This window comes from Lampetra planeri, chromosome 20 (genome assembly GCF_965212315.1).
Source record: "Lampetra planeri chromosome 20, kcLamPlan1.2.h2, whole genome shotgun sequence".
NCBI classification, from domain to species: domain Eukaryota; kingdom Metazoa; phylum Chordata; class Hyperoartia; order Petromyzontiformes; family Petromyzontidae; genus Lampetra; species Lampetra planeri.
The window spans coordinates 10,998,047-11,024,033 of NC_136126.1; the positions used below are offsets into that span (position 1 = coordinate 10,998,047).

Consider the following 25,987-nt stretch of genomic DNA (forward strand, 5'->3'; position numbering starts at 1 on the left):
GAATGCACAGGTGAATGAATGAGCGGGTGAGTGACCTGGTGAGTATATAGTTGAGTAAGTGAGCCAGTGAGTCTATGGGTGAGAGAGTTTAGCCCGTGAGTGAGTGAGTGAGCCGGTGAGTGTATGGGTGGGTGAGTAAGCCGATGAGTGTATGGGTGAGAGAGTAAGCCGGTGAGTGTATGGGTGAGTGAGTGAGCCAGTGAGTGTATGGGTGAGTGTATGGGTGAGTGAGTGAGCTGGTGACTGTATGGGTGGGTGAGTCAGCCGGTGAGTGTATGGGTGAGTGAGTCAGCCGGTGAGTGTGCGCGTGCTCGCCCTCCCCCCCCACCCTTCCCACCCCGAGGTCTGCGAAGGGTCCCTGGTTGAGCGGCAGGTGCGCCACGTGGCAGGTGTCGCGAGCGGCGAGCGTGCGGGGCGTGCTGTAGGCGCCGCGCAGGGAGCCCTCCTCCGCCAGCAGCGCCTCCAGCTCCGGCGTGGCGCCGCCCGTCACCAGCGTGCGGATCAGCGTGAGCGTGTGGTCGTTGAAGTACGTCTGCGAGGTACCGGGGAGGCGGCGGTGGTGAGCGATAGACGTCGCCATCGTCGTCATCATCATCATCATCGTCGACCGTGGTCGTGCTTCCACACGCAAGCCGATTTCATCGCTCCATCTCAACGTCGACGTCCTCTTGGACGCGCTCAACCCCTTTCCCGCCACACTCTCGTTATTCTCGACCGTCCGCCAACGTCCCTTCGAGCGTCATCGTATTCTGTTATATTATAGATTTTCTCCAGGCCTTCCCATTACCTCTCACCTGCAAACTGCTACTTACAATGATCACACATGAGAGTCTTGAGACTGGGTAAACAAATAACACCGCCATTATTTGAAAATATACGTTGGCTATTATCTTTATCAATGTACGTTCATTCCTTGTATCTCCAATCCAGTTTTCAGAACATGTCACCTAATGTCCCTGTGAAGAGCCTTGGTAAGTATATTTAGAAAATAGAATTTTCATCACGAATTGAGAACACACGGTGAAGAGCACTGCGCAGTGGTCTTCTCGAGCTTGGAAACTAAAAGTTTCCAAGTAGAAAAATGTGGCCGACCCAATACCAACGGTAATAGCGATCATCATTTTACAGCCCTGACCACTGCTGTATGAAGGCCTCAATTACGCTGTGTCAACCATCGGGGTTGTTTGACCGTAATGCATCTGGTAAGGCCCACTGAGCTATGTAGCTCTTTTTCAGAAGCGACCTGGCTATCACAAATAATAGCTCAACGAAGTGGCTTATCGTCACATGGAAAATGTATCGCAGCCAAATACTCTAATCGCACGTTGATTTTAAATGTGGAGGGAAAACCCGGAGGATCCAGAGAAAAATCCACGCGACTACGGGGAGAGACGCGCAAACTCCAAATATATAGGCATCAGGGTCGGGATCGAACCCACGTCCTCCTGCATAGTAGGCGAGGTAATTAACATCTCTCCTCGTTGGCGCCGTGTAATGGTAGTGGGACAGTGCTGCAAATACGGTGGAAATCGTTGAGGCAGAGGGACGTTCGACTCCCTTGTATCTGTGAGCCACGATCCTGAAGTGACCCTGCAAGGAGGCGTTTCCAACTGCCATCCTTGGCATAACAAGTAAACGCACAAAGAAATCGTAACAAACTAATCGATACCATCGTGGTAATTACTGTCGTTAACATCACAAAGGAGATGTTTTATCTATGTGAGCTATTGCGTGCTTTTAACTAGGAAAATTAATGTGCTCATTAATAAATAGCTGGCCCACGAAAGTTCAATTAACGCTCTTAGAGCTGAACCTGACCAGTCAATTACTGATTAAGTAATTGTGTGTGTGACTGTGTGCACGTGTATGTATGTGTGCACACGTGTATGTGTGTGCTTCGGGAGTGGCGGCGCAGTAGATAACGCACTCTCCCATGAACTGGGTGACTTGATTTTAATTTCCAGTCATGGCTGACATCGGTGGTGAGTGAGTGGCACACACGGCACTGATGAGCAAGTCCAGCACTCTAACGGTGAAGGCGGTGATAGTGTATGTGTGTATATGGGGAGTGGGGAGTGGTAGTGTAGCGGGTAGCGCGCTGCGCTGCGAACCCGGCGACCTGGGTTCAATTCCTGCTCACGCCCAACACTAGTGACGATTATCTGGGCCAGTCATGGGTCTCCCCTAGGCCAACTCAGCCTCAAATGAGTACCTGGTGCGGTGTGTAAAAACATCGCTACTGGGGAGACAAAGGCGGTCGGGCGTGGTGCTGGCCATCCACCCCCTCGTGTGCCGTACCGGCCTTCATAGGTGCTCGCTAATGGCACTTGCCCCAGCAGTCTGTTAAGGCTATCCGGGGGATCTTTGTATTTGTCTTTTGTGTGTATAGGGTGTGTGTGCGTATAGGAGTGTGCATAGAGGTGTGTGTGTATGTATTGCTCCCTATTGCTCAACCATGTTATGTATGCTGATGATCTGGTAATTGCTGCTCACTCAGATGAGAAGTCGGAGGTGCTGCTGCTGAACCTGGAGCTTGCCACTAAGAAGTGGGGCCTTACCATCAGCCCCACCAAAACTAAGCACCTGCCTGGGTATTTTGTTCCATCGGACACCCCACCCCCACAACTCCCAATTGGTGATAGGGCAGTTGTGGAAAGAGTGGAAAGTTTGCCATATCTGGGCAGTGTGCTCATGACCGGCTCCGGTTTAACAGCAGAGGTCTCACTCCGAATCAGTCGAGCGGCATTATCTTTTCATCGGTTGCGTAACGGTGTGTGGAAGCTACCTGGTCTGTCGCTCCGCAAGAAGCTTCAGGTCTTCTCGGCCACAGTTATTTCCTCCCTTCTCTATGCTTGCGAAACGTGGACCCTCCCTAATGGAACATCTTCGCCGGTTAGAAACATTTAGGCTGGCCTGCCTACGATCCATCCTGGGATTAACCAGGCTGGATTGTGTGAGGAGCTAACAAATCCTTAAAAGATCTGGACAAAGTCCCATCAGTGAGCTGCTCCGGCAGGCAAGACTGCATTGGCTGGGTCATGTAGCCCACATGCCCAGCCACCGCATGCCTAAACAGCTTTTGTTCGGCCAGATCGAGGGGGCTAAACGGGCGCAGCACGGGCTAGAGAAGAGATGGAGTGATGTGGTACAGGAGGATGTGGAGCTGAGTAGACTTGCCGATGACTGGTACCAGCGATGTCAAGATCGGCCTCTGTGGAGGAGGCTCGTGAAGGACGCTACTGGGCAGTTGGAGGCAGTCGCCCTCCCACAAAAATGGAGGGCAGAGGAGCGACGCTCACAACAACGAGCAGAGCGCCAGGTGTCTAAAGCACAGCAAGTTGGCCCAGTAGGGGACACAGGTGGTGCATCAGCCAGTCATCTCAGTCATCTCAGTCAGTCGACCCGTGGCACCTAGGTCTGCCCCGTGACCTCCTGCCAGCGGAAGTTCGAAACTTCACGCAGCCTCAAGGTGCACATGGCCTGGCACAAGCGTCATGGTGACATCACCGCCACTTCGTGGCGAATGGCGGTTGTTGTTGTTGTTGTCTATAGAGTGGGGAGCAGAAGTGTAGCGGTTAGCGCTACGCTGAGCTACAAACCTGGCGACCCGGGTTCGATTCCCGCTCACGGCCAACATCAGTGACGATTATCTGAACCGGTCCTGGGCCTCCCCTAGGTCGACTCAGCCTCAAATGAGTACCTGGTGCGATGTGTAAACATCGCCACTAGGGAGACAAAGGCGGCCGGGCGTAGTGTTGGCCACCCACCCCCTCGTGTGCCGTGCCGGCCTTCTTAGGTGCTCGCTAACAGTACTTGCCCCTACATTCTGTTAAGGCTATACGGGGGATATTTGTCTTTGTATATATAGAGGTGTGTGGCACGCACCGCGCTCATGAGCGAGTCGAGCACGCTGACGGTGAAGGCGGTGCCGCACGCGAACGGCTGGGTGAGGTAGAGCTCGGTGTCCGGGTCGTCATCGTCGTCCTGGTCCAGGAACTGCACGTTCGAGTCGTTCACTTTGGTGGATTGAGTACAGAAAAACAGAGAAAAAGATCCCCCGTATAGCCTTGACAGACTGTTGGGACAAGTGCTGTTACTGAGCAGCTCCTATGAAGGCTGGCACGTCACACGAGGGGGTGGATGGCCAGAAACCACGCCCGGCCGCCTTTGTCTCCCCAGTGCTGACGTTTACACGCTGCACCGGGTACCCATTTGCGCACACATACATGCCCACACACACACTCCACACACATCTCACACGTACACCAATAGTGACACTGGTGGTGGTGGTACTGGTGGTGCCGGCATGGGCGAGGCGGCTGCGTACCCAGCTCCGTCACCATGGGCACGTGCGCGCCACTCGTGATGTGCGAGTCGAGCCGGGGCCTGCCGAGCCGGGGGCCACCCTGGTTGGCCGGCCCTTCGTCCGGGTCCCTGGCAGCCCCCTCCTCCTCATCCCGGGGGTCGGTCTCCAGGCCGGGCGGCATGAATCCTGGAAGGGACGCGCCGCATCGCACCGCCGCACCGTCAGCAGCCCGGCCGCACAGGAGCCTGGGCTGGTGCCGAAGTCCCCCAACTTCCGTGCGTCACCGTGTAGGAACACGCTCGGATGATTCGATGGTAAAGGCGCGTATGCACGTACGTTGAACTTCTTTCGCAACGTACGTAGCCAACGAAGGGGGCGGGTGGCCAGCACCAGGCCTGGCCACATACTATCTCCCCAGACCAGCACCTGTTGCAATGTGTAAACAATTGAGGTTGAGTCGACATAGGGGAGGCCCAGGACCGGTTTAGATAATCGTCACCGGTGTTGGCCCTGAGCGGGAATGGAACTCGTGTCGCCGGGTTCGCACGGCCCCCAAATCATGGCCACTGCTGGCAGACAGAAGTGAGGGAGAAAGGGAGGGAGGGAAGGAGGGAGCGAGCGAGCGACTGACCACGGGAGTTTGCGCGCAGGGGCCCTATGGCGTCGTGGAAGAGCATGCTCTTGATGTTGAGGGACGCGAGGATGCACTCTTTGTCCTGCAGCGACGCGTCGTCCGAGCAGCCCTCCCCGGCCGACAGGATGACGCACATGTCGCACAGGTTCACGCTGACAGCGCGCAGGTCGGCCCGGCTCAGCGGCGAGCCCTGCGCACAGCGGGCAGCGGCCGCCCGTCACAATCGGCATCTTCATGTGTTACCGGAGGAAGCTCTTTTTCACAGTGCCCCAGTAGGGGCACTGGAGTAGAACGTTATGACAATAAATAATAAAATAACACGATGGGAGTGCAAAGTATACAAAAGGTTAACAAATCACTTAAAAATATATATACAAATAAAACTAAACTATTTTTTTTATTCCTTGGTTCTTTCGGTAAAGTCACGTAGAAAGAAAATATAACGTAATAAATAATGGAATACACGATGTTTCGATTGCAACACAAGCAACCGTCATCAGGTGTGAAAGAATGCAACCTCGGTGAGACACATATACAGAGAGAGAGACAAAACACAGACACGGAGAGAGACACAGAGAGAAAGAGAGACAAACGCAGAGAGAGACACGCACAGAGAGAGGCACAGAAAGAGACAAACACAGAGACACAGAACAACGCCTCTGTGGTGAGGCATTATATAGAGGGGGGGGGCAGAGAAAGTAAACGGCAGGGGGAGAGAAATTGGAAGTTTGAGAAAACAAACCTAGTAAACTTAGAAATGTAATGCAATGCAACACAGAGTCGGCTAACACAACAGTTAACACTTTACCTGGTTGATTACGTTCTTCCAAAGATTGCTACATTTGAAGTTAAGTCTGAGTTGTGTGGAAATCCTCCCCGTAGAGGTGGTTCAAACTTGATTTGAAGCTTTCGTGACTGCAGGAATTACTCTTCGGTTCTTTCTTTATCTTACCAGGTTCAGCCCACGGAGCTTTTAGCGTCTCTTTCAGACGTTGTTAATACAGAGATTATGTTTTACCTGATAGTCTCAGTCTCGTCGATGACAACAAGTCTCAGTCTGTGGGTTTAGTTCAATCATTCTTACATTAGTCCATTGTTGGGGGGGGGGCGTGATGTCAGCACGACCCACGAACCTCGGCTCACCGCACACCTGCATGCCCGCATGCCAGCCAGTCAGCCAGCAAAACTTTTTTTTCATCGTAGGATAGAATCAAGTAACGTGTTTGGTCTTCCTCATTGGACTGCAGTCTCTCATAACTTTCCTGAATGATCTCAGTCTGCATCTTCAGTCAGACTCGTTAATGTTGTTTGATCAGTCAGTAACAGTTAAGCAGTCTGAGCCACTGCCACGCCTGCTGAATTTCGTCCACTCGTAGTCAATCGTCGACTGAATTAAAACCAAAAAAACTGCTACTTTTGCTAATTTCGTCACGGGAATGCACGCTGTCTCACGGGAAGGATGGAGATCTTGGGGAAGTGATTGAGGGACTCCCACTCGCGCCGCAGGTACTCGAGCGAGCCGAGCAGCACGATGTGCTTGAGCTCACGCCGACGAAAGTTGCTGGCGCGCAGCGGCATCACGAAGTTTCGCAGCCCGGCCAGGGCTGAGGTGGCGCCGCCGAAGATGCACACCACCACGTGCCCGCTGAGTGCCGTCATGGCCGCCTCGGCACGTGTCTACCCGCCAACCGACACGACGACGACGATAAGAACGTGCGCTACGGCCGTAGTGACAACGCACACCGTCACAACGTGGAACACGCACCTTAAGAACGCGGTTTCTGAGCGAGCAGACGACGAACTGCTTTATTGATCTGCGAGGCTGAGCTGTACGATAGAGTACGTGGTGCACCCCCATCTCCCGCACGTCTGATTAGCACGGGTTGGCTCCGTACGGTGCGAAAGAAGTTCAACGTACATATATCTCTGTTCTTTGTCCTGCCATGGGATGACTACAGACTCATTTTAAAGTGTAAATGTGATTCAAATGTTAATTTATCTATTCCCTATAATGTGTATATGTATAAGTAATTCCTTGCTTGACGCATTTTCACTTAACACGGCACTTTTCACAAACGCATCTACTGAATTAAACAAGGCATGACTGAAACGAACTTTTTTCACGTTGACGATAACTGATGTATTTGAGAAAATCAACGCATACTGTGGAGCATAACTCGAAAATCCACACAAAGCCATTTCATAAATTCTAACAAACCTTGTGATTATGCAGGTTGAAAATGTTACACTACAGCATGACATCTGCACGGACCACAGACATTGTCTCCAAATTCTAGATTTGAAGCTTTCGTAACTGCAAGGATTCATATTCTTAGGTTTTTTCGGTAAAGTCACGTAGGTAAAACATTACAATTAATGAAAGTAAAATAAAATAGAAATCACGACGTTTCGGAGGCAACACAAGTCTCCGTCATCAGGTGGGACCGTCACAGCCAGATTTGCTGCATCACTTGATGCAGCCTCCGAAACGTCGTGATTTTTATTTTATTTTACTTTCATTAATTTTAATGTTTTACCTACGTGACTTTACCGAAAAAACCTAAGAATATTGTCTCCAAATCACTGGGTAAATAGACAGTCCTGGTGGTCATGGTGAGAGCGGTTGTGTTGATGGCAGTTGAGATGGCGGTTATGGTGAGAGCGGTTGTGTTGATGGTGGTTGAGATGGCGGTTATGGTGATCGCGGTTGTGTTGATGGTGGTTGAGATGGCGGTTATGGTGATCGCGGTTGTGTTGATGGTGGTTGTGATGGCGGTTATGGTGATAGCGGTTGTGTTGATGGCAGTTGAGATCGCAGTTATGGTGATAGCGGTTGTGTTGATGGTGGTTGAGATGGCGGTTATGGTGAGAGCGGTTGTGTTGATGGTGGTTGTGATGGCGGTTATGGTGATAGCGGTTGTGTTGATGGCAGATGAGATCGCAGTTATGGTGATAGCGGTTGTGTTGATGGTGGTTGTGATGGCGGTTATGGTGATAGCGCTTGTGTTGATGGCGGTTGAGATCGCAGTTATGGTGATCGCGGTTGTATTGATGGTGGTTGAGATGGCGGTTATGGTGAGAGCGGTTGTGTTGATGGCGGTTGAGATGGCGGTTATGGTGATAGCGGTTGTGTTTATGGCGGTTGAGATGGCGGTTATGGTGATAGCGGTTATGTTGATGGCGGTTGAGATGGCGGTTATGGTGATAGCGGTTGTGCTGATGGTGGTTGAGATGACGGTTATGGTGATAGCGGTTGTGTTGATGGTGGTTGAGATCGCAGTTATGGTGAGAGCGGTTGTGTTGATGGCGGTTGAGATGGCGGTTATGGTGATCGCGGTTGTGTTGATGATGATCCTGATGATGGTTATGGTTATAGCGGTTGTGTTGATGGTTGCGATAGTGGTCACGTTGTGACAGTCAAGGCCCTGGGTTCCTCACCAGCAGCACCTGCTCGATGTCCCGTGACGGGCACCAGTGGAACATGCCCGTGGAGTCGAAGCGCATCACGTTGGTGCCAAAGTGATCCGCTGCGTCCATGCGTCCCGCCTCCATTGAGCTGTGCCTGCCGGAGGTTCGCAATAAGGCCAAAGGTTCAGGCAGGGTCACGTCAAAATCCAAAGTGCCTCCACGCTCAAGCTAAAGGGGTTGGCCCATGCTAATTTCCATTCATTGCTTGAAGTCGGTGGTAAAGAAATTCCACTTCAACTCACGACTCACCTGAGTAGCCAGATAATTTTCTGGGACCCATGCCCAGTGAGATAGTGTGTGAGTAACAGTGGTGGCGTCAGTGGCGGCTCCTGCAAAATCTCTCAGGGGGGGCAAATGTCTGGATGATTGATAAGGATAAGGTCCACCCATGCAAAGGATAAATTAACAGCTTAAGCATGTAAAGGCAACTTCACTTCTTTAATATTAATGAAAAATAAAGTGACTCTTACAATACATCTTGTTTGTTTCTATACTCACTATTAATACAATCCACTCAAGTTTATTTTATTAAAGATTCCACTAGGTGGCGACAAATTATATTGTTGGATGAAACGTGCTTACGTATAATGACGTAAGCACGTTAGTGCGAGCCCTCCCGGAAGCCATAGAGAATGCATTGCAGCGCCCCCCATTAGAAAAAAAACATCTTTGAATGTAAGTCTATGGGGCCACTCGGGGCGATTCTCAGCCGGAGTGAAATCGCCCAAAAAGAGGCGGTACTCCACAGAACGTGACATGACGCTGATTGGACTATATCCAGAGGCACAGTGACGGCTAGCGTGACTCTGTGGTTGAATGACATTGGTGGTGCGTCGCCCAATCGCCCTAATGAAGAAACCGCCCCTGGGTGGCGTGTGACCTCTAAGTCAGAGACAGCACAAGTATGAACACTTGCCAAGAAACAAGGAAATCTTACATTTTTGGGAAGTCATGTTAGCAAACACAAGTGTACTGTTAACACATTCACACCTCTGTATGAACGTGTTACAGACAGACACAAAGACTCATGCAGAGACACACAGACATGAAAGCAGAGACACACACAGAGACACGGAGACATGCACAGACACGTAGACACGTAGACACGGAGACAGAGACACAAAGAGACGGAGACACACAGGCACGGAGACACACGAAGACAAAGATCCACCGTATAGCCGTAACAGACTGTTTTGTTAGCGAGCACCTATTAAAGGCCGGCACGGCGCACGAGGGGGTGGGTGGCCAGCACCACGCCCGACCGCCTTTGTCTCCCGAGTGACACACAGACACGAATACACAAACATGGACGCAGAAATACCCAGAGACCAGCCACGAACACACTCATGCAGTTGGGCATATTCTGGTCCTGGATTTTATCAGTGCAACTTAATTTACTTGTTCTTGACAACATCAGATAGGGAATTCTCCCTCAGTTACAACGCATTTCCACCCACCCAGACGGACCAACGGTGGCTCTTTGGCTCTGTGTGCGCCGTGCAGATTGAGCAAGATCGAACTTGTGTGCCGTGGGGTGAAATCGGTTGAGAGGCACTGCGGCACACACCACCGTCACCTCCACCAGCAACAGTAGCAGCAGGACGACCGCGCGCCCACTGGTGAACTCACGTTCAGTTGCAGCTCACAATAGCTCCCTTGGTCCAGGCCATATTACACACAGGTCGTGGGGACTGCAAACCTGTCAACCACTTATGAGTGCTCTACCTTACTACAGACCAATTCAGACCTCATTGGTCACCCCGTGCCCTTATAAATCTCAACGTTCATTCTACGGAGTCCCATCACAAGGAGAAACACAAACAAATTGACAAAACGTTTTTTATTCAATTTCCCTGTAGAAGAATACGGGTAAACCGCATGGGTTGACAGGTATGGGACTGCGTTGTAATTTATTTTTAATCATGTACGTATGTTGAATTTCTTTCACGCCGTACGTAGCCAACCGTGCTAATTGGAGTCTTGTAGAGATCTCATCTTTTCGTTTCGCTCCACGCGCTGGAGCGAAACGTCGGACAAAGTGCCAAACTAAAAAGGGCACCAACAACGCTCAAAGACCGCAGCCGCAGGATACGCCTGCACAACACGCGTGCAAAAACCAACGCAGCAGCGAGAGGGATTCTATTTTGTTCATGCTACCAGTGTGACCTGATAACTAATTTCTTTAAAAAATATTTTTTTGCGTTTAGTTTGTTGTCCTTCCCCCCGCACCTCCGATTAGCATGGCGTACGGTGCAAAATAATTCGAACATACACACGTAACACATAGCCTGTGTGTTGCGTGTGTGTTGTACGTGCAGGGCCACGCGTGTCACTCACGGTTGCAGCTGCATGCTGTGGTCCGCCCATTCGTCGCTGCCCCTCCGCTGCTTGCGCGATGAGCACACCTCCTCATTGGCTGCCGGGCAAGCCCATCACAATCACCACCGTTGAAGCACAGACAGCATCAAAGACACTCAATGTCCTTATTACTGCACGCATCATGTGGCAATATTATGCAGGAGCTAAATGCCAATGTCGAGGGCCGCTAGCACACGACAAGAGTTTCAGGAGGGAGAGAGATTTGTGTCGTTTTGATGTTACTCCTCCATTGAAGGAGACGCAGACTGAGAGGGTTTTACTTTATAGTCCATCGGCCTGATGATGTTGTGATGCGTTTGATGGTAACACCACCGGTGTCTTCGAGGAGGAATGTAAAAAGGCCAGGATGTGCGATGTTTGGGTCCCGAATGAGGCGATTCGTATGGACATCACGAATAACTAGGCGCGATATCACGAGATATCATCGTACGATATAAAATCCGCGATAATTGTATCCTCCATTTCGTATAATACCACTGTCGTTACTTTAAGTATTTATTTCCCAGGGAAAAGAAATTCAATGAAATAAACAAGTTCCCAAAATAAAAGTGTACATATATTTAAAACGAAATCAACGATTCAATTAGTGCTCTGTGAAAAGTTTTCCAAGCAAATCGGTGATTATACGACGTCTTCGTCGATATAAGCGTGACAAGTTGTATGGTTGCAGTGATTCGACGACGTGGCGAGCTTATTTAACCGCAGTTGAGTAAACCACCGTTGAAGAACTTTAAAGTATTTTTTTTATTAATACTATGTAGTAATTAATACTATGTGGTAATTAGTACTATGTGGTAATTAGTACTATGTAGTACATCAGAGCACTAAAACAATACAATACGTGACGCACAATGACAAAGCTATGGGAAACTGAGATCGTGATAATCGTCATATCGCAAACGTGAATATCGTACTGTATCCTGATATCGCAGAATCCATACCTTGAACAGGACAAAAGCCACTGCTGCTCACAGACTTGGCAGTGACGTCTCAAGGGATGCAATTGTGCTGCTGGGGTTTCAATGTCGAATGCCACTTTAAGCCATTGATTTCTTACATTAGATGGTGTTTAGTGTGCACTCTGTATTTGCGCCAAGTAACTACACATTCTAACGATAATTTTACACTTTTATATTTGATAATGTTGGTTATTGTTACTCTATAGAACGTCATTTTTTCAATTATAACAAAAATAATTCCACCATATTTATATTTTTTATTGTATCCCACGTTTCGATACAACATAATTATTCCCCAGTTTAAAAAGATAGAACATTAATCATATCCGAGGCTATATTTGCAAAGTTCTATCGGACAGTCATGTCAACAATCTGCATGGCTATTCAAGGCTGTGTTGATCTACACAATGGAACGCTGCTGCATTGCCTCATATAAACATTACTCAATTGTATTTCATATTGCATACAAATATTGTACAGCACAAATGCATAGCATTTTAAATGTATATGTAGATATAAATATCCCAATTCCTCTCAGTAGAGCTCGTGAGTAAATGCGTACATCTTGACTTTGGAGAAGGCTATCCGTGATAACGAAGACATAATCTGCTTTTGTCAACAGCCACGTTTTGAATTAATGTTTGTAGCTCATAATTATCAAATGCATACTCAATATTATAATTGCATTCATATATTATGTCGATGTTTACTTGGTGTTATTGCGTTTGCATTGCAAATTGAGAAACGTTAAAAGTGTGCATTACAATGATTTCTGACAAAATGTAATTGTTCATGGTCGATGACAAAAATATATCGTTTAAAAAACAGAAACTTTGAGATAAAAAAAATTATCTTGCAGGTTTTCATGAGATGCAATCACAAATTGCAACAAAAAACAGAGGAATAAAATTCAAATGGGAAAAGCAGTAAAAAATATATATTTATGGGAGGGGGGTTATGTTGATTAACAAAAAACAACGATGAGCCAAAAAAAATTGCGGCTTAAGATGACAAAAAAAGATTTCCCCCCACAGTTCGAAAGTGAAGCGATGCAAACAAAACCCAGCAAGGTTGCAGTTCGTGCATTTTTAGCAAAATAAAATTAGCGTTCAGATGCGAACCAACTCGTGCATTGACATGCGACAGTTGTGGCCAGGTGAGGAAGAAGACAATGAGTGAATGAGTAGAAACACAAAAAAAATAAGAAAAAAATAAGGATAAGAGAAGACAGGCGAGAGGGGGCATGCAATGGGGGTCTCTGGGGTTATTTTTTTGTTACCAGGAGAGCAAGGGCTGATGACAAGGGTGACAAATCGCGGGCACCTTTGTGAAATACTGCAACACAATGTGGGTGACCGGAATGACGACACGGAGACGTACACAAATGTGCAACACACGCACGCGCATCCACACACACAGAAGACGCCGGACTTCGGGGAAGGGGGGGGGCAGTCGTTGTTTTTCCCCCCGAGCGGATCCGCTGCGGGCCAGCTCAGTGCAGACACTTACACAGGACGAAGTGATTGGGGGTCGGGGGCGCGGGGGCCTGGGTCCAGACCTGGGCGTCGGCCTCGGTGGCCGCCGGGCACCACACCTGGCGCAGCCTCTGGCACACGGTCAGCTTAACTGGACCACACAGCGTGGCGGTGGAGATGGTGGTGAGGGGGGGGCGAGCAGGCAAGGGGCAGTGGGGGGCAGCGGGTGGCGAGGGGTGAGGGATGCGAGGGGCGAGCGGCGTGGCGTCAGGGGCGGCGGTGAGGCGTGACGGTTGAACAGGTGGCAGGTGGTGAGGTGTGACGGTTGGACAGGTGGTAGGGGGTGAGGTGTGACGGTTGAACAGGTGGCAGGGGGTGAGGCGTGACGGTTGAACAGGTGGCAGGGGTAAGGTATGACGGTTGAACAGGTGGCAGGGGTGAGGTGTGACGGTTGAACAGGTGGCAGGGAGTGAGGTGTGACGGTTGAACAGGTGGTAGGTGGTGAGGTGTGACGGTTGAACAGGTGGCAGGGGGTGAGGTGTGACGGTTGAACAGGTGGCAGGGGGTGAGGTGTGACGGTTGGACAGGTGGCAGGTGGTGAGGTGTGACGGTTGAACAGGTGGCAGGGGGTGAGGCGTGGTGTGGTTCCCGTGGGGCAGCGTTGAGGTATGTGGGGTGAGGTGTGAAGGGTAAGGGGTGTGAAAGGTGAGAGAGGGAGGGGGGTTGTGAGGGACGTGAGGCGTGGGAGTGAGGTGCGAAGGTGGAGGTGTGAAAAGATGCCAGGTGTGAGGGGTGAGGCATGGGGATGAGGTGTAGGGATGCGGCGGTGTAGTGCGAGTTGACGAGGTGTGGAGGTGAATCGTAGGGGGTGAGTTGCACGAGGGGTAACGTGTTACGGACGAGGTGTACAGAGGGGAGAGTTGTGGGGGCTGGGTGTAGGGGTATGTTGTGCGGTGTATTAGTGAGGTGTAATGATGTGTTTGTTGTAAGGGTGAGGTAGGGGTGAGGTGTTTTGGTGGTGTATTGGTGAGGTGTAGGGATGTGTTGTGAGGGTGAGGTGAAGGGGTGGGTTGTGGTGTAGGGGTGATGTGTAATGGTGAGGTGCAGGGGTGTGTTGCAGAAGTGGGGCAGGTGGGGGATGGGTGGGAGGCGTGAGGAGGAACACGTCTCACGTGTAATGGTCGAGATGAAGGGTGCCATGAGGAGGGAGGTGTTGGTCAGGGGGTTTTAGGGACAGCGTGGAAATACGAGCATGACAGGGGTCGCATTGTAGGGAGGAGGGGTTATCAAGGCAGGTGAGAAGGTTGTGAGGGCAGGGATAGGGGACAGAGAGAGAGAGAGGAAAGATTCCACCACAAGTTTTACCAAATGTGGTTTTGCACAAACTCTGAATGCATCATTTCAAGAAAAAAAGCACAAAAAGAGTCCCAAAATGTTCCAAAATGAACACAAAAAACCCACCACTAGGCCATCAATAAAACGCCTGTGGGGAAAAAAAACAATAATTAGAAAATATGAACATTATTAGTATGGCATTTTTTTTGGGGGGAGGGGGGAAGTTTTCAAACAACTCCCAAGCACAAAATAAATCATAAAAAATAACTCCAGTAACAAGAAAAAAACTACAAAGTACCATTTGAATAAAATCATGACAATATTCTTGCTGCAGGCTGTTTAGAAACGACCCTCGAGAGAACAGAAATGAATACATTTTACACTTATGAGACACATTAATCATTTACGGGTTAGTTAATATCTACTATATATGTTACTGATTCCCACCGCTACTCCTGCCTGAGAAATTTTATTCGGCAGGACGCGTTAACGAATCCCGTTGGACACATTTTCTGCTGCAGGTCGATGCAATTCATTACCTTTAAGAGATCCTCTATGACACGATATCTGTTTTTATAAGGGAGACCTGGTGTGCATTTTAGTCACGTGGGCACTCAGGTTTCCTGAGCATTAAGCGCGGTCGGTCTGTGCGATTTCGTGTATATGCAGCTAACCGATTTATACCCAAAAAAATCGTTATGCATGGTTTGAATTCACTCCACATGCGGCTATGCGTTCGGACGTGGGACACATCGCGTGTGTGTGTACTGTGTGTACTGTGTGCGCTATTCGGAAGGCGGCTGTCTCGTGCGGTTTTGCGTTGTGCGCCTTTTATTTTGGAACGCATCAACTGCATAAAGAGAGGGAAACCGGCACGTGTATATGTACAGCCCTCTTGTCAGTCCTCTGCTGGATGAGGTGACCTCCCCATGCCATGCTGGTCGTGCCCACCACAAAGCCCCACAACCCGATATTAACCAACCTGCATCGCACGCTTTCGGATGCTCTTCTGCGGCTATCTGGAATGCTCTTCCTTCCGATATTAGGAAGCCACTGCAACTATGCACTTTTAAATAATCTAGATTGAATACTAATTTCTTTAAAACTGTTTTTGTGTATATTGAGTTTGTTGCCCTTCCCCCGCACTTCCGATTAGCACGGTTGGCTACGTACGGTGCGAAAGAAGTTCAACATACATACATGGTGTTGCCCATCAGGCATGCGTGACCAGTTAAGTCATTTCATTTTCACGACTTAGCTGCCATGCAAATTGTCAAGCGGTGGCTGCTTCCCAACATTTTTGTGAATGAGAACTCATCACAGCTGCTATGATGATCCAACTGATCCTATTATAGTAAGCAGTGCAGTCGTAAAGGCAGACTTAAAGGATTAACATTATGTCTACACCATTGCGTGAAGAGTCAGCGAGCAGTGGATAGAGGCTCGTGGATTTGACGCAGACCCTCCTGTGCTTATCACCGACCAATGGCGCTGCTGACCCGTGCTGACCCATGCTGACCTGTAATTCGATTATAGATCTCTTAACGACACCTGCGGGGACCGTGAATCCCAATTTGCGATCACGTTGCACGAAGGGAATTAAAGCGGTTAAACAGTAAACATTAAAAATAAAATCACGACGTTTCGATCGCAACACAAGCAATCGTCTTCAGGTGAAAAAAGACATTATTTTTCTATTTACGTGACTTTACCAAAAGACCCAAAGAGTATGAATTCCTGCAGTCACGAAAGCTTTAAGTCAAGAGTAAACATTCTGATGACTGAAATTAAGGCAAGGAATGGTAAAGCCCCATTATCGTATATGCTGCGCCATGTTACACTGAGGACAAGCCACGTGGCATGGCTGCATGCTGGTGGAATGTTACCATTTCACAGCATATGTAACCCTACAAGCAGGGCCGATGTTTTGCAATGCGTTTTTTCATTAACGATTGTCAATGGCCTTTATTGTAAATCCTGGAAAACGTGTTGAAAGGTCTTTTACTGCATGAAGTGTATGGCGAGAAATGCATTTCCACGGCATAACAAGAGACGTGCGAAAGGAAGAGCCCATGATAATTGGTTTTTTTACCCTTCTATCTGGCAACAAAACTGACACCTTTTTACAAGGAGTCATGTTTGCATAGACCGCAATACCTGCAGTCATAATACAAACAAAAGAACATAACTCTGATAATATGCACTGTCCTTGAAGTTGATTGGTCCACACCTGAGACAGCTTTCCTTCGAGCCTAGTCTCACATGGGTTGGACCAGATGACGCCAAAAGGCGCCTTTTGGCGTCATCTGGTCCAACCCATCTAAGGAAAGCTGTCTCGGGTGTGGACCAATCAACTTCAAGGACAGTGCACATTATCAGAGTTATGTTCTTTTGTTTGTATTATGACTGCAGGTATTGCGGTCTATGCAAACATGACTCCTTGTAAAAAGGTGTCAGTTTTGTTGCCAGATAGAAGGGTAAAAAAACAATTATCATATTTTTACTGGCAAATAAGGTTCCCATAGGAAGAGCCCATGCCCGTGATAATGGCCATGCACCTTCCTCTTTATTGCTTTGTAATTTTAGCTGTGGGCAAATTTCTCATTTTCAGCTATGATGCAGCATGCGATGGCTTTAACTCTTGTGAACGATGTCACAAAATGTTCAGTATCCACCGTGACAGGTGACAAACTGTTCTAGACCTTGCGGTAAGCTCTGAGAATCACAGATGATTTTGCAAGCTGGCTCAGTGGCGAATACACTGAATGCTATGCTGCTAATCGGTCACCTGCAGATTATCACAGTTATTAGTGATGAGTCGTACTGGTTGTCGCTACAGCAGAGCAAGCCGTGCACTCTCAACCACAAGTGTTTACACCAAAATGTCATCCCCCCTATCTGGCTGATATTTTACGATGTGGTGCCAGTTTCTGCCTATGCCAGTCATCATCAATGCCGGTCGGCAGTACACGGTGACCTGATTGTCCTACGAGACGTCAAGGTAAGATCCCCACAGTTTTGAAGTGTCTAGGCCAGCTTACCCACCCACCCACCAACTCACTCACCCACCCAATAACCTACCTGTACACTTTTTGTGACGCCCAACGCCACCTGCATGGTGCACACTGCCATTGTCTGTGATTTTGTCACTAATCCTTAACCAGTTCTGCAGTAGCCTCCAGACGGAAATGTTCTGTAAAAGCTTACAACGTTTAACCGTAGCACCTTCACGATAGCCTCTGTGCTATAAGATTGGCGTGGATATGTACGTACGCATGTTGAACTTCTTACACACCATATGTCGGTGTGGGAAACCAAATGTACGTATTATTCTTTGATTACTTAATACTGGATCTTGTCAAAGCAATTATCTGTGGAACTGCATGAGCTACCGAGTGAAGCACAACAGGGAAGGCTTAGGTGCGAGGAATGAAATAAAGAATGGAGCCTTTCTGTTTTGCACTTTGTTGACTTGTACTTCGCACGATAACAGCACTTTATTATTGTTATTGGACTCTACGGGTTTAGCAAAGTGAAAAGAGGATTAGCGACACCGTCCGGGCAAAAAAGCCAATGAGAATCCAACTTAACAGTGTCTAACACAATTTCACAACATAAGAGGATCAAAAGGTCTCAATCAAAATGTGTTTTTTGTGTGTGTTCATGCAATTGCTAAGCTTTCAATTTAAAGTTACCCTAACCTTGTGGCACATGTCGGACGAATGGACAGAGAAGGGTTAGAACAAAGATTCCCAAGAGAACCGAATGTCACTCCTCCAAGCTGTGGCCACGAAGAAGACGGCAGCACGCCGTGTGAAGAACTGCCTTCTCGCGAGACAGGGCATCAATTTCATTACTCTGATGCCGGTATCAAAAAATCCCATCGATTCACTCACGTCTGTGTATGTCAAAATTGGAGTTCTGATTCCTTTCCAACGAACCACGACACGTACTCAGTTTGGCAAATGGACATCCCGTGGTTCATGATTTCACGTTAGATTTGGTGACGCTCGGGACAGAATTTTGTTTCTGACCATTCTGGAAGTGACCTTCTGTGCCTTAGGTCCTGACGTGAGTCAACTTACCCCTGTGTGAGATATAAACGCGTCACATCTATAAACAGAGGACAGTCAAATCCAATGCATTGGTCTATGGAACGTTATATTGAAAGGCAGATAACTCGACTACTTAATTATTGTTTTCATTAAAAAAAACTAAGTCAACCCAACTACATCGACCAAAATAATAACTTAAGCACTCCATCCATCGGTCTATAGCAGAGTAAATAGCAGTAGTTCTATTCGACGAGAGAAAGACTCTAACGACACGTAAATATAAGATGTTGCGTTTAGCACTGTCAAGGATTGTGCCCTCCTGCGTGTTGCTGACCAACACACGGATAAGCCGTGTCGTTCTGTCAGCTGCCGGGACAGCTGGACGGCCAATTAACATCCGCAACGGCACACAACAAGGAGGGGTTGCGTGGACAAGCACCCCAGTGCAAATATCAGCGCTACCACATCCGGTCATCATTTCAGGCCGAAACAAACCAAGGGGGAGATTGAGCCAGGTCGCTTAATACTGATTGTCTCTCGTATTGTAACATTCATTGACGATACTAGAACCCGGGGCGGCGCGGTACGATGACCACCACGCCACCCACTACACTGCCACACTCGTGCGGCGAGAATGAGTCTCCCTCTGGGAGCAAGGCGTGCGATGGACTCACATTGTCGACAGGAGCACTTCTTAATCTTCTTTGGGTCGGTCACGTCCTCGTGGCACGCTTTGCAATAGTAAAACGCCCTGCAGGGTTCCACAGTCGTGGTGAGTAAACGTAAGAGAGTATCGTAAGCAGAGCACACAAGATTCGGTGAGTGATAATGTAGAACCCGGTGACGGCCCACCGAGTACACACGGGATACAGGCGAGTGTGACGCAAAAGTAGCGTGCACAAACATTTCACTCGCAAAAAAATACCGACGAAAATAAACCCAGCAAATGAATATGCAAAGCAAAGTCCGCAGACGAAAACGTAAAATCAACTACAGCTGAGTGGGAAATAACAAAAATGAATACTGTTCATTAAGAACGTGAGAAAACATTGCTGCAAATGTAAACAGCAAACTATTAACTCGAACAATTTCAATGTTAATAATATGAACGTAGCAAAACTATGATTTTCATATATTTGGAATATATAAATTTGATACCAAAAAAAAAAATCTGCCAACATTATTGATTATTTTCCGTTGAAATCACATGGTTTATTGCCACGTAATTTAATTACACCCCCCCCCCACAACGATCGATGCTGCCTTTGTTTCTCAGCACACTTGAACTTCCAGAGGCCTCCAGTTCAGTCTCCCGGCATGGAGGTTGAAACAATGGTGCAGTAGCAGTAGGCGTTCGTGACCAATATGATCCAAAAGAGAGGTTTTTTTCTCTCATAAACACATGGAGACATATCTATGGGACCTTTTGCCAGTATCAAAATATGAAAAATAAGAATAGGTTTTACCCTTTTTGGCAATAAAACAGGTGTTAAGATGTTCAAACACCAAATAGATAGTTTAACACGCAGGATTTCGCGACCAATATCCACAATCCAGGTTTTTTGGGTGAGATTGCGTAAATATGAATGTGTCGTTAAACCCGCCACCACCCGACAAGGTCCATCAGTATGGTTTGTCAATTCATTCCTAGTTCAGCACACCAGTGTGTTGCTGCAGGTTATCTTAAATCCCTGCAACTTGCAGACGTCTCGGAAGAGGAAAGGGTTTCATGCTGCACAATTATTTCATGAATCCTCAATTAACGACGACATTTTAAGTACGTTTTATTTTTACGACGCTGCCGATAATTTAGGATATATAAAGTAGGTTCCTTAAAAGTCATGGAAACGTAACGATATAACCAACCGTGCCAACAAAGAGCATGCGATATTTAGCTGCATGTGTGTATCTGGCCACCAGACCAGAGCATTCGAACGCACCACCAATATATTTTGTGTATATATTGTCGATTTAGTAGGTGCAAGCAATTGATAATCAACAGCATATTGAAGTGCAGCATATTTATATTTTTGTTTGATAATTGAATATGTCTAATACCTGTTGATTGCATGACTTAATATGTTCTTGATAATTGACGATACAGCATATTAAATAAGTTATCTAAGATCCTGTCGATCATTGAGGGTATGTTATCTAAGTTTAAGAAAAGTATTGCCAAAAATCAAACATAAAATAATTCAAATAGCAACAAATATGTCACAGTGGTCAGCTTTGAAAGATGTTTGCAAAAACTATTTTTGCTTACAAAGAATGACTTGTTGATCTCTTTATGATGTATATGACATTAAACGCCTTGTATAAGGTCATGCAAGAGCCTCTAACAGGTGCATCACTTACATCAGACCCTGGTCTCTTGGACCTAGGGCTGTATTCTTGGGTAAAGGTTATATTAGGACTTTCTTTGTCTTAAACAAAAATTACACGTGCCTCCTTTTCCTCCCGTGATGTGCAGGTTCCCTTCATTGCACTGTCGCAGAAAAGCGCCTGTGCATTTCGACCCTCTATAAATCCAGCGTCTGTATTGTGTTGTAAGAAAGGTGTCGAATGTGGGACCCCCCCCTACCTCTTGACCTCCTTGGAGTCATTTGCGATGAAAAATGCCAACGTTCCATCCTGTATCTTCACGTGGCTGCCAGGGTTGAGAAGGATGCTGGCGCAATGACACAAAGACCGTAACGATTAGACTGCTGGGGCAAGTGCTCACACAAGGGGAAGGAGCAGGTGGCAGTGATGTCAGCTGGCACCATGAATGCCCAGCTGGCGTTATCTCCCCAGGGCAGATGTCGCATCAAACTGTGCTTGGCACACATTTACATTGAGAAAACATCGGTGAGGCCCAGAGGAGACCTCGGATACCAATTTCCACTGGTGTTCTACATGGCAAGTAATAGAACTGGGGTTTCTAAGATCGTTGTACGTACATGTAGCCACCGACAGTCATATACCCACCTCAGCAATACAACGTAAGTTCGTACAAGTACAGCAGCATTCACTTGTAAATACGAAACTGAATGAATGTGTTTGTGAGTTCCGAGGGAAGCGCAAACCACAACACACACATTTTCAGGAGACATGCAGCACATGCAGCGAATGAAAGGGTCACGGTTAGAGTTATTCCTTCAATATAGGCAGCGCTATCGTGGGCCAGCCTCTGTGTTCGAGTTTTGAGTCTTTGTTTACGCTGGTTGAACCTCCACGTGAATTTCCAGATGTGATTTTAATTCACTTAAGTAAAAAACATCACCTGAAAAGTAAAAAAAAAAGTAATTATTTCTCCTTTCAAAGGCGACCTCGCTAGCTGTAGTCACGAAAGGAATGTTATTAAAGTTCCATTTCAGATTTGTCAATTTCCTTAACAAAGTGGTCAAACTCTGCATGAAGCCACTCAGGTGTGGGCTGATTTACATCTGGACCGAGTGTGGAATACCCTCGCACATCAGGATCGCCAGTGTATGCCGGCTTTGGATGCATGGCAATGTCGGGGACATGGCGTGTGGTCAATAGGTTGTCAATAGACATAGTGATTGGTCTATTTTTGACGATGTGTTGTGATATTATTTTCAAATGCTTCTACCACTAATAATCTATTATTATATTGCCGCTCTAAGACAGATTTTGGTAATCGTTGTGGTGAAGCCGAGCCACCCCTACCCCTGCTGCTGCTGATGCGCAGTGCCACCCCCTTTCACAACCCCCACCACCGCCCTGTGTCTCACTCAAAGTCGCCAAGTCTCACAAGACAAAAAAGCGGCACTGCATTTAAAAACGAGACCAAAACAAGCCCAAGTTGTGCCCGGAGGAAGGAGTGGGGCCTAAAGAGGAAGGGGTGGGGCCTAAAGAGGAAGGGGAGGGGCCTAGAGAGGAAGGGGCGGGGCCTAGAGAGGAGGGGCGGGGCCTAAATAGGAAGATGTGGGCCTAAAGAGAAAGGGGTGGGGCCTAGAGATGAAGGGGTGGGGCCTAGAGAGGAGGCGGGGCCTAAAGAGGAAGGGGCGGGGCCTAGAGAGGAACGGTGGGACCTAAAGAGGAGGGGGTGGGGCCTAAAGAGGAAGAGGCCTAAAGAGGAGGGGGCGGGGCCTAAAGAGGAGGGGGCGGGGCCTAGAGATGAAGGAGTGGGGCCTAAAGAGGAAGGGGCGGGGCCTAAAGAGGAAGGGGCGGGTCCCAAAGAGGAGGGGGTGGGGCCTAAAACAAGGCAGGAAAAACACCCAAATCTGCATATTGAGAAGTGCTTCAACCATGCACTTATCTGTTAATTTCATGAAATTAATTAATATCATTTCAGCAGGCAGCAACTATATAATGCCACAGATGCAAACCACAGGCCAATTAGTCAGAAATAATGGAAAAGCATTCATAATTCATGTTGTGCTCAGGCCAAGTAATGATCTGACCATCCCTGCGAGCATTCGAGCACATACCTGCTGCCGTAGCTGTGCTCCGAGCGGTATTCAATAGCAATGAGCAACAGCCGCAACTTCACAAAGCACAGCCTGAAAACGACATCGACACCAACTCATCCCTTTCACGTTTGCGTGATGCAGCAACACGCATCAGTGTCACCTCACCGGTGTCACATCACCGCACGAAGCATCGCTCAGCTCCCAAATCTGCTTTACGGCAGTGATCGCATGCGAGCAGGAGAACGCACAGGAAGTGATGGCTCAAGGCTGACTGACATCCTTCGATGGCCTACCTTACCAACGCTTCTGGTCTAGGCTCTGGCGCTGTGCCGAAGCGAGCGACTCTGAGGCAGGCACTGCTGCCGTGGTCTCCACGAGTCGGTGATCAATAGAACGTTCTAATGCCGTAAGGTCCCTGTGGCAGCTGCAGGATCTGACGAGCATTGTTGAGATGTGATGGCATCAAAGCCTTCCGTCATGTTGACATCGATCCTGGGGATGGTAGCGCAGTAGTTACTGTGCTCTTAGCTTAGCGATCAGTTTTAATCCTGGCCATTGATAATATAATTGGCGAGTGGAACCGGTCTTGGATTCCCATGTACAGCGACCTGCACTGCAAACCGCAGTGAAGTAAGGTCAAACAAACCGCATGACCAACATGCCATGGGGAGGCTTTCATTTAGCAGTGGATTCACAAGTATCTATTTCCACATATGCGCTTGGAATATAATAATGGCCTACTCATTTAATGATTTGAGTTTTTCACACCCACATTACAGAGAATGACTGACTTTGGTAATTTCCTCCACACGCTATTAGACACGAAAGGAAATGAGCAATCAACTCCGTGAAAACCAGGTCAGCGGCACCCGTAATAACCACCAGCAGTCTCCGCAGGACTCCAGTGTAATTATACACCATTCATAAGTCAGCCTGAATTATCACCTCCGCACATGTATTCAATATCCGTACAGCAATATACCCCCAGGTGAAAATATGTATTTCTAAGGAACACCACACATTGTTACGTTAATCATAGGCAGGCTTCCTGGATTCTAACCCTTGGCTCTAGGAGGCCTGAGCGACCTGACATCCGAGCCAGCTGGTTGCCTCAAGAAACACTGTCGTGGTTTGTAAATGTTGTCCTCACTCAGAGACGGCAGGGAAGGACAGCCCCACGAAGGCACTGGACAGGTACTCGGTGTACATCTCGTTGGAGACGCCCTCCAGGTAGAACTTCTGCCAGGTGTCCTCCTCGATCTGAGAGGCAGCGTCGTTCAGGATAAACACACGGAGGTGGCCGAGACAGCAGGGTTAACATTCACTGGTTGTGCAACAACACAACATGGGCAAGTCATACTGCATTCATGGCCCGGATGAGAACACTATATGCACGGCTTTGTTCATCCGGGAAAGCTTCACTGACTCTTCTGGATATTGTTATGGGGACCTAACATCATGATCCATATTTAGAGGTTTGAATGGGTCAGATCACGTGAATATAAATGTGTCATTAAACCCGCCATCGCACGACACAGTCAATTAGTAAAGTTTGTCCCGTAAACAAAACATGGCAATTCATTACTAGTTCAGCACACCGGTGTGTTGGAGAGTAAACCCACAACATTTACAATTCTAGTACGACGTTTCGCCGGTAATTACAACCAGCGAATGGTTGTAATTACCTCCTTTATGGATAATATTGGTCGCAAAAGCCTACGTACTCTTTGGGTCTTTCGGTAAAGACACGTTGATAGAAAAATAATTTAAAATAATAGTCATAAAAAATTTTAAAAAATTTTTTTTAAATTATTCTTCAATCTACGTGGCTTTACCGAAAGACCCAAAGAGTATGAATTCCTGCAGTCACGAAAGCTTTAAGTCAAGGTGAAAGCCTGCGTGTTAAACTAACTAACGTCAGGATGTTTGCTCAATTCCGTTATTTTGCGTTTGAGAAAACTGGAGTGCCCAGAGAAAACCCCACAAACAAAAAAGGTACAGCACTCAAACATCTGTAGAGATCAGTCTCAAATCGACAGGCTACCAGAGACCCCAGAGCTAAGGGGGATAATCATGACCACTGTCTCTCCATCTTTACGTGATCTACCATTCATACTTACTTTACAAGACACCACATCTGGATGTGTAGAGTAGTTGTGTTTGCATGCGTGAGTGACTATGGGCGGTAAGGGTGAGTGGGGAGGTTCGGGGAGGGCGTGTGTGGAGAGAGACATGGGTAGATGGGTGAATGTTCACAGACGCTACTTTGGCCGAGGACATGGATCGGCAAGCTTGCAAAGAATAAGAAGAGACATTTTTTTTGTCTTTGAACAAAATAGTTCTGGAACCGCATCACACGCAGAGCTACTTGGACACAAACACACACACACAGGAGGTATATAAATACAGAAGATGACAAACACATTCTGACTTTAATAAACCAAATAGGCGATGGAAGAAACTGCATCTATTTTTTCCCCCCTTAGTTATTCTTCAAGAATAATACAGTTTGACTTTTGTACATCTTGTTGTCACAAAGACATTCCATAGTGACCCAATCCCTGCCATATTTAAGACATTATCTTTATGTTAAGTGATGTTTCATATTTAAGTAAAAACAAACGGCTGCCCGCAAGGGGGCAGCCATAGAGTCGCCAGGGGGCAGCCGAAGAGCCACCGCCTGCAGCTCTGGCCGAGGACTACCCCCTCTGTTCTTTATGTCTTTTTATCTCATTCTCAATGCACCGCTGAATGAGGGCATCCCCATGCCATGTTGGTGCATGGGGGTTGTTTATCCACATTTCACAATGCTGGTCAGTGAGTGTTGGTGAAGGCAGTTGCGTTGGGGGAGGGACGGGTGCAGAAACAATGCAGCAAGTGCCGTTATCGAGAACCTATTGAGGCCGACATGTGGCATGAGGTGGTGTGGCAAGGAGAATTCACAGCCACCATTGTCTC

The 25,987-nt window shown here is 47.7% G+C and overlaps 1 protein-coding gene across 1 annotated transcript in view; it reads right to left on the bottom strand.

Annotated features, from left to right (window-relative positions):
- LOC144724437 (calcium-activated potassium channel subunit alpha-1-like) overlaps positions 1-25,987 on the bottom strand; it is a 169,047-nt gene that overhangs the window by 17,481 nt on the left and 125,579 nt on the right. The window contains exons 15-26 of the mRNA XM_078603558.1: positions 24,180-24,289; positions 23,048-23,119; positions 21,196-21,282; positions 19,286-19,362; positions 13,256-13,372; positions 10,746-10,824; positions 8,379-8,502; positions 6,393-6,617; positions 4,938-5,130; positions 4,328-4,492; positions 3,886-4,016; positions 338-532 (exon numbers count right to left, since the gene is read on the bottom strand). Coding sequence (XP_078459684.1) covers positions 338-532; positions 3,886-4,016; positions 4,328-4,492; positions 4,938-5,130; positions 6,393-6,617; positions 8,379-8,502; positions 10,746-10,824; positions 13,256-13,372; positions 19,286-19,362; positions 21,196-21,282; positions 23,048-23,119; positions 24,180-24,289 — 1,575 coding nt within the window. The remainder of the gene's footprint in view (positions 1-337; positions 533-3,885; positions 4,017-4,327; positions 4,493-4,937; positions 5,131-6,392; positions 6,618-8,378; positions 8,503-10,745; positions 10,825-13,255; positions 13,373-19,285; positions 19,363-21,195; positions 21,283-23,047; positions 23,120-24,179; positions 24,290-25,987) is intronic.